The sequence below is a fragment of the Arvicanthis niloticus genome, chromosome 2 (genome assembly GCF_011762505.2).
Source record: "Arvicanthis niloticus isolate mArvNil1 chromosome 2, mArvNil1.pat.X, whole genome shotgun sequence".
NCBI classification, from domain to species: domain Eukaryota; kingdom Metazoa; phylum Chordata; class Mammalia; order Rodentia; family Muridae; genus Arvicanthis; species Arvicanthis niloticus.
Window position 1 is genome coordinate 2,129,274 of NC_047659.1, and position 16,456 is coordinate 2,145,729.

General features: G+C 42.5%; 1 protein-coding gene across 1 annotated transcript in view; it reads left to right on the forward strand.

Annotated features, from left to right (window-relative positions):
* Positions 1 to 5,266: 5,266 nt before the first annotated feature.
* Positions 5,267 to 16,456, forward strand: part of LOC117702778 (uncharacterized) — a 36,743-nt gene continuing 25,553 nt past the window's right edge. Inside the window, exons 1-5 of the mRNA XM_076928203.1 lie at positions 5,267 to 5,312; positions 8,131 to 8,271; positions 9,103 to 9,265; positions 10,425 to 10,556; positions 11,242 to 11,428. Coding sequence (XP_076784318.1) covers positions 5,267 to 5,312; positions 8,131 to 8,271; positions 9,103 to 9,265; positions 10,425 to 10,556; positions 11,242 to 11,428 — 669 coding nt within the window. The remainder of the gene's footprint in view (positions 5,313 to 8,130; positions 8,272 to 9,102; positions 9,266 to 10,424; positions 10,557 to 11,241; positions 11,429 to 16,456) is intronic.

Consider the following 16,456-nt stretch of genomic DNA (forward strand, 5'->3'; position numbering starts at 1 on the left):
TCAAGGCAATGTATTTAATATTAACAGTAAGCACATGGGGAAGTAATGCTTTAAGAAACAGCACTTCTGTGAACAGCTTCCCATCTTCCAATACTTAATTGTGACAAAGCAAAAATACATTTGAAACACTCATGAGGCATGTGGTGAAAGCCACTATGTATTCCAGTCATTGGGTTTCTTAGAATCTAAACTCCTGGCCATACACACGAGTCTGTGGGGCTGTGTCAACATTTAGTAGCAGCAGCAAGCCAGCCATCCTATTCCAGCAAAACAGAATTCACTGTTTAACTTGGAAGGAGGCTGGTGCGTGTTGGTTCAACTCTGGGAATTCTTGACATCTCTGCACTATGATGTTTCCTGCTGGGTTTGCTGTGCAGACTGATGAAACCTTCTCTCCTGTAGAAGTTCAATGATAGGTTTAGCTAATGTCTGGTGAAAGAAGGCATGTTTTATTTAACTGGTACTTTGGCTTCTCAGTTGTGGGCACACAGTCAACAATCACCCTTACTGACATGGGTTCTTTTCCTTAGTGATGTCCCTCAGCATGGTACCATGCAGACATATGGCTGGGCATCTCTTCTGGGCCACTCTGGCCTTCCACCCACAATCTCTAGGCAGTGGCTGTCTGTCAGCAAGCACCAACAACTTGCTGCAGGTCACCACCTGTCTATAAAGTGTTAACCTTTAAGATACATGGCATTACCACACAGTTCTTGCTGGACTGTTTGCCTGTCCTGCACCAAAAGGTTTTTGAGACCAGACATTTCATTTGACTTTGTATTTGCTGTGTCTCCCATCATTGTTCAGTTTGGTTAACAAATTAACAGTGAACACCTATATATTTATGCATCACTGTCTGCCAGCTTGAGCCACCAGACTTAAAATACACTCTAAACTTAGAGTAAACTGTTTCTTATACTTTAGTACAATGCATGCTACTCTATTCCTAGGTACCTCATGCCAAACCACTCACTTTATAGTATTGGTTAAAGTCAGCAAATGGCATGGAGTAATATATCCTGAAGACAGACTGTAAGCATCTCACAGGCAGGCTTGAACTCTCATTCTCTTTCTCCTCTTTAATGCCTATGTAATAATCAGCCTTCTAAGAACTTGTTGAATGGCATAGATTTTACCCAGAAGTCTTTCAATGGCAATGGTCAATACACAACTCAACACAAGCAATCAGTCAAACAAAAAAGAGGAAGGTATTAACTATGTAACTGAGTGAGAAGTGACCTGGCTTCCAGTGCTTAAGCTATTGTAAGCAGGATTTCTCACTGCCCTTCTTTGTTTCTTGTTTGGCTTTTCTGTGTTTGCTTTCTTGTGTTCACGTGAAGACATCTTTTGTCTTACATGGGTAGCGTTCTAACTTAGCAAACATGTTAAGGGTATCACTTTATTCTCTTCCACTGGGGATGATATCAGAAGAGGACTGTAACTTATCAACTAGATTTGGCTGCCATCCCTAAGCAACTCAGTGTGATCACAGGAGTTAACTCTTGATGGCCAGGCCTGTGTCAGTTGCTTGTTTCTATAACCAGAGGATGGCTGTTACATGGGACAATCAAAACAGATTTGTGTATCTAACATTCCAAATCAGCACTTAGAACCACAAATATTTTGTGTGGTAGGGCTTTTTAAAATCTGTGGATTTTAATATGTAACATACAAATGTAATAATTTATATAATCAAAATAAGAGACCTTGCAGATAAGATAAAAGTTTAAACAGGAAGCTCATACAGGCTTTGCTTACACTTTATATAAATATGCTTAGCCTGAAGATAATTTAATATACATATTATGACTTACTGTCAGATATGGTGGTACACGCTTTTAATTCCAGCACTTGCGAGGCAGAGACAAGTGGATCTGTGAGTTGGAGGTCTGCTATCCCTAGAAAGTTCCAAGTCAGCAAGGACTATATACTGAGAAGCTACTATAGAAATGTACAATTAGAATATATTTACTATGCCTGACATTTCTGTGCAAACCCTCATGTGAGGTCCACTTGTGTTTCCATGAAGAGACTCCCGTTTTGCACTTTGGAGCATTTCAACACTGTGAGTTTTCATATGATGGATGCTCAACCTATAGTCTCCTCCAGAATGTTCCAAGATAGGGAACTCTGGAATTACCAGAGCACCTTAGTAAGAAAATACACAATACTGCTGTCAGGGAAAAAGCTGACCTTTAGAACTTGGATACATTCTAAGTATTATAATCTACTCCTGAAAATAACTTTCCACTCAATAAGGCCTCACAGGTGGTCCAAAATCCCAAAGTATTTGGAATATTTTCCAACAACCTACCTGTTTTGTGCCTAACTTGTTTTTCTTTCATTGGACAAGGTACAGATTGGAGGTATAACCTTCTAGAAGTGAATTAAAACTCATTAAAAATGATGGAGACTATTATGTCCTGTTTGTCATGCATAAGATGTGCAAAGCCAAGACTGGATCAGGCTCCATGAAGTTCTTAAGGAACAATTTTCTTGGTTTAGGAAAATTTTTTAACAAGTTCCTCTCCACAGGGTTGGCTGAGAAAGTGGACTTGTCAGTGACTGAACACAACTTAATACCCATCAGAAATAGGTGAGTAGCCACTTTTACCAACAGGGCTTGTCCAAAGGACACTCTGGCAGTGCAGCCTTTTGTGCTTGAAGTAACTATTGGGATTCAGCTTCTTGACTGTATCTTTTCTCCTTCCTACCTTCAGGAATGTTTCAGCATACAAAGCAGATCATTTTTGTTACAGATTCCATCATTAACGTGGAAGCCTAGGAAACATTATCTTCCTGAAGTTCTCTATCAACTTCTTCAAGCCTTGATGATAGAATCAATGCCAAAACTCAAAAATGCATTCCTAATTCCATTTATCTTTAAGGGGAACAGGTTTTTGTCTAATTGAGAACTTGGAGTAAAATCTTCCTGTAGAAAAGAGAAACAGGCAATCCTATATGTTTCCTATAAGTAACAGGTCACTCATTGAATGAATAATTGACATTAGTGAACTGGTTGAAGGCTAGTTAAATGTGTAGCTTATTCACTATTCGAATTTTAATTATGTTTTTCTATTCTAGTTCTCAACTGAATAAGTACTTTACATTGTTCCATCAAAAAAAGTATTGTTTTTGGACAATGGTGGTGTATGCCTTTAGTCCCAGCACTTGAGAGAGAGACACAGACATATCTCTGAAACTGAAGCCAGCCTGGTCTACAGAGCAAGGTCCAGGACAGCCAGGGATACACAGAGAAGGGAAGCCCTGTCTCAAATACAAACCAACAACAAAACAATAGTATCATAATGGGAACAGACTTCCATTTTCTTTCTTTAGGTGGCTAAGGCCACACTATTTTACAGCATTCAAGGTGATCAGTAAAAATATTACAAAGCCAGAACAACTGTGGAAAATGAAGCCTCAGGAGAACCTGGAAGATGACAGTTACTTGGTAAAATAATGCCTATAAAAGTAATAAATGAAATCTATATACTTCAAGTGTATTCTGAATCTCCTAGTGTTGGGAAGGGCACTCCTTTCTAATCTGCTGATCTCTGTGATCAGGTGCCTGTAGCTGAAGCTGTATAGTACAATTGATGTGACTTGACCAATTATCAGTGCTTAGCTGTATAACCTCCATTGTTCCCTGAAAACCCTGGGTCTTGCATTTCTATGAATCAACTGGACCAGATCATCCCCAGAGCCTTTGGGTCCTTTCTAACACCTGTGCTTCTGACTTTCAAACCAAAAGTCATGATAGCCTGTATAATAGTAGTTTTGTAAGCATTTTTATAGGTAGATTACTAGAGAGTTCACCATGTAATCAGTGACTGACTGTTTAAACCAAATAAACTGTTTTGTGTAAAGAATCAGTTGTCTCACTTTAGATCAATAGCAATGTTTCTTGCTACATCCTTTAAAAGGTGGCAGGAATTTTTGGTGCCAAACAGTTACCGTTTGAAAATATTCAATGTGCAATTCTAAAAGTCACAAGCATATATACCATAAAACAAAATTATTTTCATTTTTCCATTTAGCTCTCTTACTTGCTGTAACGTAATGTTTAGCCAGAAAACTGTTCTTGCTGGTTCACTCAGGCTGTTTTAAAATGCAGAAATTACAGAGCCATTTCCTTTCTGGGTGGAGTGCTTAGAAAGATATTGGATAGAAGAATGATTTATGTCAGGTGACAAGAGAACTCATCCTTAGACACTGGCAACTGTGGGTACTGTGGGGATGATTCTGTGTGCAATGAGAAGGAGAACCCGAACATCTGACAGCAGTGGAAGCTTCTCCTCCAGCACACTTGGAGCTATGAAAAAAAAAGACTTAAATAAGCAAGCAGTTCAAAAAGAACATGATAGGAAACACTCTGTGGTCTTCATTTGAGTCTTTAAATTTTTTATTTCTTGTTATTCCCTGTGGAAACAACAAATTGTTCAACACAAATTTTTTTTGAATTGCTCATTGGCACAAAACACGGTGGACAGAGAAGTATAATTTGTTGGAAAGCAGATCGTGTCTGCAGGAGTTCACTAGATAGTTAAATAGCTTTTTCTAAACTTTCTGATCATTAATTCATCTCTTTTAGAAATATAAAACAGAGTATTGCTGTAGTAGGGACATATTCTGCTGTTGCCCCAAAGTGAGGGAACAGAGGTGTGCATCAAGAGCCATGGATGGCAAGAGAGTGGAGGAGCTGCTGGCCAAGGCAGAGCAAGAGGAGGCAGAGAAGCTGCAGCTCATCAAGGTGCACAAGGAGCTAGAGCTGGAATTCGACCTGGGCAACTTGTTGGCTTAGGACCACAATCCCCCGACAGTGCTGCGCCAGGCCAGGCCCTCGCTGGAGGCTGAGCTGCGGGCCCTGGCGCGTGACAACATGCAGCTTTTCATCAACCAGCTACTGGCAGCTGCAGACCATGGAGCACATGGAGGAGGCGGTGGTACTGCGCTTGCTGGAGCCTGCCACATGCCTGCCCTGCGAGAAGTTGCTGCCCTGGCCACTGCCCCTCACCCACTGGCCTTAAGGGCATCCCATCAGTCCCCAAAAGAAGACCAACCTCATGTGGGATGAGGTGAGTGGGCAGTGGGGGTGTCTTGGGGCTACAAGCGCGCACAGGATGACACTAAGGAATGGCTCATCAAGGTGCCCAGGAGTGCCAACCCCATGGAAGACCAGTTCACCAAGAGGATTCAGGCCAACAAAGAACGCGTGGCCAAGAAAGAGATGAACCTTCTGTAGAACCTGGCCTGCGAGCACAAGATGCAGATGCCCAGCTCAGCTGGGCTGCACCCTAAGGAACACCAGAGTAAGGAGGAGCTTCGGTGGGAAGCTTCCAGGAGCGCGTCCCCAAGGAGAACGCGCCCCAAAGTTCTGGCAAGAAGAGGAAGTTTCAGCCCCCCTTTGGGGACTTCCCAGCCAAGAAAAAGAACCAGTGGGAGCTACTTCAAATCATGAACAGTAATAAACCTCAGCTGGACGTGACAAGGGCCACCAACAAGCAGATGAGGGAAGAGGTCCAAGAGGAGCCTGCCAAGAGGAGGAAGATGAGCCAGAAAGGCAAGAGAAAAGGGGGCCGGCCAGGACCTTCCTGCAAGAGAAAGGGCAGCCTGCCTGCTGGATCAGGGAGAGAAAAGGAAAGGAGGCCTGGGAGGCAAGAAGCATTCCAGGCCACCTGAGTCAGGGTGCAAGAAGACAGGAGTGCCGCGCCAAGGTGGGAAGAGGAGGAAGTATCTCCCATCTGGACCTGTTCTGAAAAGCTAGGACTGTACTAAAGGTTAAGTTGTGCATGCTGCAGGCTGGCTCAGGAGGTGGCTGCTGTCCTCAGTGAGATTGACATTGAAGTGACAGGTTTGCCTCTCCAAGAGAGTCAGTGCTGGACTATGAACTAATGGAGACGCTGACTGGAAGTTAGTGTATTTTGGAACATGAGAATTATAGAAATGATATGGTCAGAACCAGGAGTAAGTTAAGGTCTGCCTTTTTTATCTTGACTTTGGATACTGGGTAAGAGTTGATCAGATTTCTTAGCTATAGTAGATTGGTTTCAACATTTTTGCATTATTTTTGTAACAAACCTTATATATTTATCAAAGCAAAGGAGGATGGGGGAAAATTACGTCCACCTGTGATTTACAAGTATTGTAAAGGTATGCTTTAACCTGATGTTGCTTTTAACTTTTACTCTTGGTAGGGGTTGTATGTGAAGTCAGTAACCTGGGTACCAGTACGGAGTGTGCTTGAGAAAAACAAAGTAGTTACAATGGTTATAAAAAGACCCCTCCCTGGGCGGTGGTAGCCCATGCCTTTAATCCCAGCACTGGGAGGCAGAGGCAGGCTGATTTCTGAGTTCGAGGCCAGCCTGGTCTACAGAGTGAATTCCAGGACAGCCCGGGCTACACAGAGAAACCCTTTCTCAGAAAAAAACCAAATAAATAAATAAATAAATAAATAAATAAATAAAAATAAATAAATAAATAAATAATAAAAAGACCCCTTGTATTAGGGAAACTTTGCCACTAACTATTAATATTAAAATTATAGTGCTTTTTTATGTTGGTTCAGGTTGTGCATTTGGCCAGTGAATTGCTTTAAGTGATATATTGGAATCACACTAAGTAATGGTAATTAACCTTGTAATGGTAATTAACTCCAGAAAATGGTTGTCATTTGATTTGTAACTGATGGCTTTTGTTTAATTGGCTTGAGTTTAGCAAGTCCTGGTCTGGATTCAGTATGGAGCCAAGGCTGAGGTTAGAGAGGAGCAGCCACACCCAGCAGGAGAATTCATGTATATTTCTGTCCTGGATGTTTTTCCCTGTTTCATTGTTTTATTTTTGGTCATAATAAACCTATTTTTGCAAAATTAATTTAAATATATATATATATATGTATATATATATATATGCAAAGAGTAAGACTATACAATGAAATTCATACTTTCATTGATCGAAATCACCCTGCTATTCCTGCTGTTCTCATAAAACCACAAGCACATAATGAAATTCATTTCTATACTAGGATTGACTATTATTCCAAATCCTTTTCATTTTACCTAATAAATCCCCTGCTGTTTCTCTGCAGAATTGCCACCTTTGATCATTGTCATAGTGATACTACCTGGCTGAAGGAAGTAGCCCAGGACAACACAAACAATTTGGAAAGGACTTACATGATTTTTTCACTCTTACACCTGAGAGGTTAGGTCACATTGTACCATAGATTCAGAAGGCAGAAGCCACAGATGACAGTGCCAAACACAGTCCTTCCTGAACTACTGGACACATTTAAATGGAGGTTTCACTGGATCTCAGTGAACTCTTGAGTTCTCACTGGAACTCAGAAAGGTAGATATTGGAGAAGTGATGGCTAATGGAACTACAGAGCAGCAATCCAATGTCCCTGTTGACCTTTGCTCAAGATGCCTACTATGTCTGGTTGTAATGGAGAAAGGGAGAAAGTGGGGTTTTCTCTTTTGAAGAAGAGACATAAACTTTACAATTGGATATTCCCTTGGACCTGAACTCCTTCCTATATTGCCATGAACAAGGGAGTTTACATTGCAAAAATGGGATTGTGGAAACACATGTCTGAATATATTAAAGCAATGTCTCCCCTCAAGGCATGTGCACAATAAGAAGATATAATCCAACTTGCATAAGATTAAAGGTGCAGGAGAACCATTGTTGCCTCTGGGAAACAGGACACCCTGGGGAAGTGGACATGAATGGAACCTAAGGGTAGATTTATCATGGAGAAGAATCTCCCTCAAGCAAGAACCCTAGACCTTAAGGTACTAACAAAGATGAGCTGCCCATGCCAAGGCCGGAACCAACTCTCCCATCCAAAGTGCTTGACTTGTAATGAAGCAGAGAGAAATCTCTAGCTTTAAAAGGAAAAGTTTCCAAGGGGTATCCCCTGAGTCCAAAGAGAGACTCCAGGAAAGGGCACCTCAGAAACTGGTCAATGTGGGGCAAGCTGGTCAGCAGGTAGGCCATGGCAGTTTCCAGAGACATCATCAGTCGTCACTTCCCTGGACAATCTCTTGTATCCAGGAGAACCGTAGAATCTTCTGTGATGTCACCAGTGTTGTGGTGACACCAACTGCCTGTGGGGTATTCTGTCAGAGCCTCTGGGTTCACAAGCAGTCATGTTGTCCATGCTGCTCAGGCTGTTTTGTAGGGACAATACAATACAACCAGAGACCAGACCTAGGCAGAAGGCATTCTGTAAAGCAGGAAGAAGGAGATGGCCCTGGGGAAGACACAGTGAGTCCTGGGCAGTGCATGGGGAAGCTTCCTGGAGGAAGGGCTCTTGAGCAGGTCCTTACAGGAGAAGGGCTTAGCATCTGGAGCCTCAAAATTTCTTAATGGCAGACCCAGAGTTCAGAATTTCTGATGATTACTTTCGCAGAGATCCAGGAATTGACAAGCCTTCAGTTGCTTTGCTGAGAGATCTGAATTTCCTGCTGAGTGGCAAAGGATGCCAGGAGAAAGTTCTGTGAGAATAACAAAGCCTTGCTCTCAGGATAGAGTGCTGAAGCATTTCATCCTCAATAGATTCCTGTAGGTTACATGAATATGTGATGCCAAGAACAGAGAGGGATAATCCCCTTGTCAAGTATCAAGATCTCAGAGACTTTGGTCTGGAACACACATGATGTGGGCTGAATTACAGTCTGGGATAAGTGTAGTAGTGTGTGGTATCTCATCATGCATTTAAGAAGCAAGGATAGGTGTTGGCTTGTGGGAGATGTTTCGTGCTGGTGTTTATGGTCAATGTTTTTTGTGCTAAGCAGTACAGACTACATCTTCAGATATAAACTGACAATGCCCTCAATTTCTTCTTGACTGGGAAAGCTTAAGCACTTCAGGGTTAGTGGGACTGCAGTAGGGACTGAGCCATATGTTTAGTGATGTTGGTTGGGAGCAGGGACATAGGTGAGGAGTCCAGCTTGAAGATAGCTTTCCTGCTCTTTCAGGAATTCACTGTGTCTCTAGAATTCCCTCTTCCTCAGGCTTCTCTGTGGGAGTAAGTATGGTTTCTCCTTTTCCTGTCGTATTTTCCCTACAAGTTTCCTTGTGTTTCTCTACCTGAAGGGTCTGTTGGGAAAGAGTCCTCCCAAGCCTACACCATCAGTGAGGAGGAGCAGAGAGTGAAGAGGTTGGAGAAGCTCAAAAGGGACCTTGAAAGAATGAGTAATGAGAGAGACGAACTCCGGGGAATCCTGGCACATTATATTAACAAGGATTTGAACAAGAGGTAATCATTATGCCCAGTTCTCAGCTGACTATCTTGGGCCCTCTCTGTTGACCCTAGATTTCCACATATCACAGGAGGCTACAACTCCAGGCTGTCCTCATGTCCAAATGCATTTTGCTGATTGGATATTCAACACAGAACTTGAAGTTCAGATAGGAGTGAGATGGGGTCACAAGCTCTTTTGATTCTTCTAAAAGAAAACTATAGCCTGTGGCATGAATCATTCAGGAAATAGCAGTATTAGTGTGTGAGCTCTTATCATGCATTTTTAAGATGCCTGGACTGGTATTGCTTTGTGGGAGATGCTAGCTGCTGTGAGTTTACAGTGAATCATTTTTGTAATTTTCTGGAGCTGCTTTGGGTCCATTTAGTCCTGTCAACAACTGGGAGGACCTGATTCTATTTGCTGCCCCTCAATGTGAGTGGATTTCTGGTAAGTCATCACTGCTTTTTTCAAATTCTGTTCAGTTTACACTGAGATAATGTCACATCACTGTATGCATTTGGCATTGTGATGGTGTATGTGTGTGTGTTTGTGTGTGTGTGTGTGTGTGTGTGTGTGTATGTGTGTGTATGTGTGTGTATGTTTGTCTCTGTGTGTGTATTCCACTTAAGATCCAGGGAGTCTGTGTAGTGTGATGGGGCTAGAGAATTTACCTGACTGACTTTTTTGGTAATGAGAGTGATGAGGCCATGGAGGGTCACTTGTAGCATCACAGCACATGATCTCTGTGCGCACCACTGATGGGCATTAGAAAATCCTGATATAGGCAGTAAGCCCTTTTCCTTGTAAATACTGAAGTTTGGGAATTTATGTAGTGACAGAACCAAGGATTGAGAAAACCTTGTCTACAAGGTGAAAAAGTGTCATCACAGGTTTAAGTTGGACCCAGGACTGTGGCACAGGCTCCTGGAAAGTTCTTGAAGACCTAATCTATTCCTTCAAGACCCCTCATGAAGCCAAAGCAGGTCAGCTCCCATTTTTTAGTTCCCTAGCTCTACTGTGCCCAGATCAATTGTAACAAGTTTAATAAGCACCAAGAGGACCCAATACAAGGCATTAGGTTGTGGCATATATGGGCTGGGGTAGTTCACGATTCAACTTGAATTAATGTAATCCTTGAGTCCTTAGTTCAGGGATTATTTGCTCCTTCCACAGGTTCAACTTTGAGACCATGATGCTGGAGATGCAACACGACCAGGTGATGAGCGAGCTCAAAAACATTCCGCAGCAGATCAGTGAGGCCTTGTATATGTGCCAGGAGTTGACTAAAAATAATCAACTTTACAGGTGAGTGACTCACACTGTTGTTTCCCCAGCACTAGGCACAGAATGTGTCTGCCCATCATTGTCTTTAAAACAAAGTGAGGACTCTGGTTCTATACTTTTGCCTCTCAACAGGAAGCTTCCTCCCTCAAAGAAAGGCTCTAGGATTGTGATCTCTTGAAATCATTTTGATCAAGTGTGATGAGTCTGTGAGCCCCTCCAATCATTGTCCTTCCCAAGTCAGTATCCTCTAAATAGAAAAGGTGTGCACCTTGATGGAGACATCAATCAACCTTGAGTCTCTGGGGCACTGAAAACACATTTACAGATCTGGTTTGCATGAGACACATAGAATGATGTGTACCTGTTGGGTCTCCTCTCTTCTCCTAGAGAAGCTTTGACCTGTCTCTACCTAGAGGTGGTTCTCTAATTCCAAAGACATATATGCAATCATGGGTCCCATGTCCTCTTCTGGGAGATACATGAGTCCCTGTTGGTGTCATGGTTTTCAGAAGTACCTTGAGTCTTCTGGAATGTTGCTTTCTTCTGGATTTGACTTTCCTATATGTGAGGTCCCATGGCTACTCTGGTCTGTAGTCTGTTGCTGTCTGGGGATCAGGGCCCATGATGAGAAGGAATGGTACTTGGAGAAGTGGGAGGAAGATGGATGGTGCCTGGGAATAATCACCATTTCTTCTTTGTGGTTCAGCATCAGGAACTGTCACCTCCTGACAGAATCTCTTCATATGAAGAATGAAGTAAAAATGCTCTGGAATGAAAACAGGCAGCTGCTTAAGGAGCAGATTACACTGGACGTGTGTTTTAAGGAAACAAGGAGGCTATGTGTGGAGGCCAGCATGAAGATCTATGACAAATTTTCCAAGCATATCCAACAGGTAAGATGCATGGAGGATGCTTAGGAGCAGGTTGTCCTCATGTCTAACCATAAACAATGTCAAGCCCAGATAACCATCCTCCACCTTGTCCAGGCACTCTCCTAATTCTTATCCAGTTGTTCTGTGATCATTTACAAGACTTCCTGTGGAGTTAGGCTGTCTCAAAAACTGGATGATTGGCAAGCACACCCTCCTGATCAACTACAAGCTGAATTTCATTAAGATAGATGGGGTGAACACACATTACACACCTACATGCCATTGTACTAGAGGGGTTCTATGTGGCTGCCTCCTTTGCAGTAGCACAGAACATTGAGTGATGAAGTCAGGGCCTGTAGCTAGTTTGCTTTGGACCCATGGCTCCAGCTGCATATGTAGGGGAGCGTGGCCTTTTCAGACATAGGTGGGAGAGGAGGTGCTTGGTCCCATGAAGGCTAGATGCCCCAGTGTGGGAGAATTCAAGGGCATGTAGGTGTATGGGGGGGTCAGTGGTGGTACATCCTCATTGAAAGAGGAGGAGGGGGATGGGATAGGGGGTTTCTGGCTGGTGAAGATGAAGAAAGGGGATAACGTATGAAATGTAATAAATTTTCTAACAAAAATTATTTAAGAAAAAAAGGTGGGGGGAGAGGTCTTGTGTCTTTTCTCTTCCTCAACCCTGCATTGCAACATGTCTCCTAACTGAGCCTAGACCTTGGTTCATACTGACAGAGCCTGACAGATAGCTCATCCATCAGTCCTGGTTTCTGTCATTGTTGCTAGAGTTCTTTCCTGTAGCTTGTATTCACGAGCTGACTGGATGAACAGGGATGTTTGAAAGACTTCTCTCAGGCTGAGGGTTGGGGTGAGAGATGTGAGGCTTCAAGAAAAAGATTTCTCAAACTATCTCAACCTAGTCTGCAGAAGTTACTAATTTTTTTTAGTCCACACGGGATGGATTACAGAGTCCTGGGTCTCACATGAAACATCAGATATTCACAGTCTACATTCAGTGGTTCCTCCTGCATTTTGGTCTCCTTACTGTTTCCCGCTCATTTATGATTTCTGAAATGTGTGTGTGGAAAGGGGGGAGTCATATGCATGTCTGTGACAATATGTATATAGATGTGTGTGTTGAGAGGCCAGTTAATTACATGTGGTTTTGCTTAGTCTTTCTGTTTTGGTTAAGCTGTCTGACCAGCATCTTTGAATCTTCTGTCACCTCCCAGGCAGAGCTCCTCGAATTGCTTTGTCTCAAGTAACTGCTACAAGGTTTCATAACTCACAGAGAGGAAGAACATGTTTACATGTTTCATTGTTTTTATTTTTCTTGTTGCTGTTGTAAGAAAACAATTTCTTAACTTAGAAGAAGCTAATGCTGTCTGCTCCACGTGTCAGATACACAACTTTGCCAACTGTGCCTTCTTATGAGCTTTCTTGTCATTCAGTTGAAATCAGCAGGGAAAGGAGGAGGGTGTTTGTTTGCCAGAATGGGTCTTACCCAAGACACCTAGGCTCCACATAACCCACAGTTGAGTTATTCAACCTTTTATCAAACAAACAGAACCCATGTTGCCAACACTTAAAAGTCAATAATTTCACATTTAGCCCAGCCCACCCTTCTGAAATCTTAACATATGACTTCAGTTTCCCCTTCCCAGTCCTTCCTTCATTCATTACAATTTCCTAGCCTGGGGTTTGGAGGCCCACCCATGTGAGGAACAACCAAAAAGCAGACATATAACTCTTGTAACCACAGCAGGATATGAGGCACAAAGGGGTGCCCAGCAACAGCTGGCTGCACACATGAGACAAAAGGTGGCCCCAAGGTGGTCCTATTCAAAGGAAACTAATGGACCTGAACACCAGCCTCTTGTTCTAAGATGGGAGTGTGGGGCTCACCACAGTGTCAGTGTCAGTTCACTTTGCATCAGGGAAACATGAAACAGAGCAGCAGGTCATCATGCTGCTACACCTAGCTCATTAGAACAAAAGGAGACAAATAGTGGTGTAAAGTCAGATTGTCAACCATTGGTAGTGGGAAATCTATTTATCACTATTGAAACTGGTTATAGAGGGAAATCTATTTACCCATATTGAAATCACTTGTAAGAAAACCAAACACTTTAGTACATGGAGGTGAGTAGGAGGCTGCTGTGTCAAATCCATGGGCCTGAGAGTCAACAAGGCTGCTTAAGGGTCTGTGTCCACCTCTCTGCTCTTGGTGGATAGTGACTGCCTGCTGGAAGGTCAGGTGGCTCATTGCATCTTCTCAGCATCCTAGTTTGTTTTCCTCATTACCTCCTACCATTTTTTCCCAACTTTGCCTAAGCTTGACTCAGTTATCTTTGGCCTTGGAGTTTGTCCTGGGTATAACTCTGTGAAACACTGAGTTGCTTGGTGTTGCATCTGCATCAAGCAGAAGGCCCATACCTATGGTGAGGTGCTAGAACAGGGCTGCCTCAGACAGCACCTTAGGCTCCTGGTAGTCTAAAGCACTCACCCTGTGTTCCGTCTGTAGCACTCTGTAAAGACTGTCATTCAAAAATGATTTGGTTTGAGTTAAAATCATCCTCAAGTAGGGCTGGAAGAAAAGAGGTACTTCAGACATGGCTGATGATATAAAATGGGGCAGCCCTGTGAGAAGCCATGTCCAACTCTTCAGAAACTGTATAGTTTCTCTAGTCCCCATTGACCCAGTGACTTCAGAACCAGAAGTAGGTGTCCACAGAGAAATCAGGGCAAATCATGGTTGTAGTGGTACTTCACAGAGTTGCCCTGAAGTAGAAACTATCCAGAAGTTCTTCAGTCAAGGAGTGAACAAGTATACTGTAGTGCAGCCCTTCTATGGACTATTGCCTAGGGTGATCATACAAACCACCATTTGGTCTTGAACTAGTTAGACATATTTTCCACAAATTATCCCGGACAGGATCTCCTTATGTGAAGAAAAGTCTCACTTTGCATCCTAGTTACAGAGATTTTCTAGTTGTCTGTGCTCATAGCTTTGGTTACAAAGCCACACACGCTGTGGAAAATGGAGGGCCTATTGGAAGATGCTGCTAACTTTAGAGTCCCTGGAAAACAGTGAGCAAGATGCAGGGACTGGCTTGTCTACCCTGATTCCATGTGCCTTTGCTGGGAACCAAGCCGACTGTGCACAGCCTTGGGAGCTTCCTAAGCAGGCTTGCATACCAGGGCAAAACTCCATATTTCCATCCTTTGTTTATTAGGGAAAAGCATTTATTTTATTGAGCTGTCTATAGGCTATGACTACCATGTTCGTGTCCCATTCAAGGTTTTTATTTTCTTTTTTCTTTTTTTTTTAATTAATCAGATTATGTTTGTGGGTACACTGTCTCTCTCATCAGACACCAGAAGAGGGCATCTGATTTTACTAAGATGGTTTGTAGGCTACCTTGCGGTCTTGGGGAATTGACCTGAGGACTTCCAAAAGACAAATCAGTGCTCCTAATTGTGGAGATATCTCTCCAGGATTTTGTCAATTCAAGTGTTTATTTCTTATGGCTTTATAGTGTCCTGGATGATGTCTTATATTAACATGAACAGGGAAAGCCAAAATGTTCCTGAAACTGTATGTATGAACATGTGCTTTTGTGTGTTCAGGAATGTGTGTGTCTGTCTTTGGGTGTGATTGTGTGTGTGTCTATGTATGTGTTAGTGTGTGTGTGTGTGTGTGTGTGTGTGTCCATTGCTGGGCTCAAACAATGTAGGATCATTTTGCTGTCTCTGAGATATGAGGTACTAGGATGGGATAGCAGGAGCCAAGAAGATTTCCTATACCTGTATAACTGTATTTTTGGGTCTCAGGCCTTCCACATGATTCTCTGCCTCAGTCACCTAGGAGCAGCTCAGAATATTGTTCTGATCTAGTTTAAAAGAAATCCTGTCCATGATCATTCTTGTGATCCACAGAGTTTGTGTCCATTGTGTACTCTTTCTTCACTTCTGAGCTCTCTGGTATGACCTGAGCCTATTGTCCCTTAAGTCACCCCACAAATAATACCACAGTAACTATAAACATAGCAGGGGTATCCTTTTTCCTTCCTGAATATTTGTTTTAAAGTTCAAGGCTTTCCCTTGGGAAGATTTGCATGCAGCACACTCTTGCTGATTATAGTATCTCTTCTGTGAGCATGGATTTCCTGTGAGATGGTTTCTCTGGGGAGTCACAGATGCAGGGGTTCAGGAACCTGAACCAGGCAGGTTCCTGCACTCCAGATATAATAAGAGCCTTCACTTCAATGGTAGCTAGGTTCCCTAGAAGGCCTCTGTATAGTGTTTGATTCAGAATTGCTACACAGTTATTTTTCAGTATAATATATATGGAACATTGGAGAAATGTGGTGTTTTATTTTAACTCCAGCACAGTGTGTAGTTCACTGTTCACTTTCAAGCCATTTTTTAAATCTGAGAAAAAGTCTCAGGCCCAGGTGCTCTGTGGCTCTTCTCCTTTGGGGATACTGGGAATGATCTTAGGCTGAAAGGTCATACTGGATTGTCCTGCTCAATAAAGCTGGTGTTTGCTGGATAGCTGACATGGCAGGTCCCCAACAGGCCTTTGTCTCTTCCTCCCCTAGGTCTGAAATACTCCTCCTGAAGCTCAAACAGGCAGACCAGGTCAAGATTTCCCTCAGACACAACTCTTCACAAGGAGAACACATGTTGAAGAGATTATTACCATTGTTGGCAGCCTTTGGACAATATTTACAAGGCCAGTAACAGGCTGTAGGTCTGTGCTGTAAAATCTGCAGCTAAAGAATGCTTCTTAGTTTAATTATAATGTTTTGGATTTGGTTAGAATTTTGATTGCTTTGAGTATATGGTTTCTTTGTTTCATTTGAAGTTTTGCTGTTTATTTATTTTTTGTTATGTTATTAATTTGTTGTTTTACTAATTTTATATACTATATATATTGACTCCCCCACTTTAAGTTGGTATTGAATAAATTTAATGTATTTTCATGGATAAAAATGTAATCACCAATTTTTCCCTCATGAGACCTTCTGTATTCATGTGTGGTTCTCT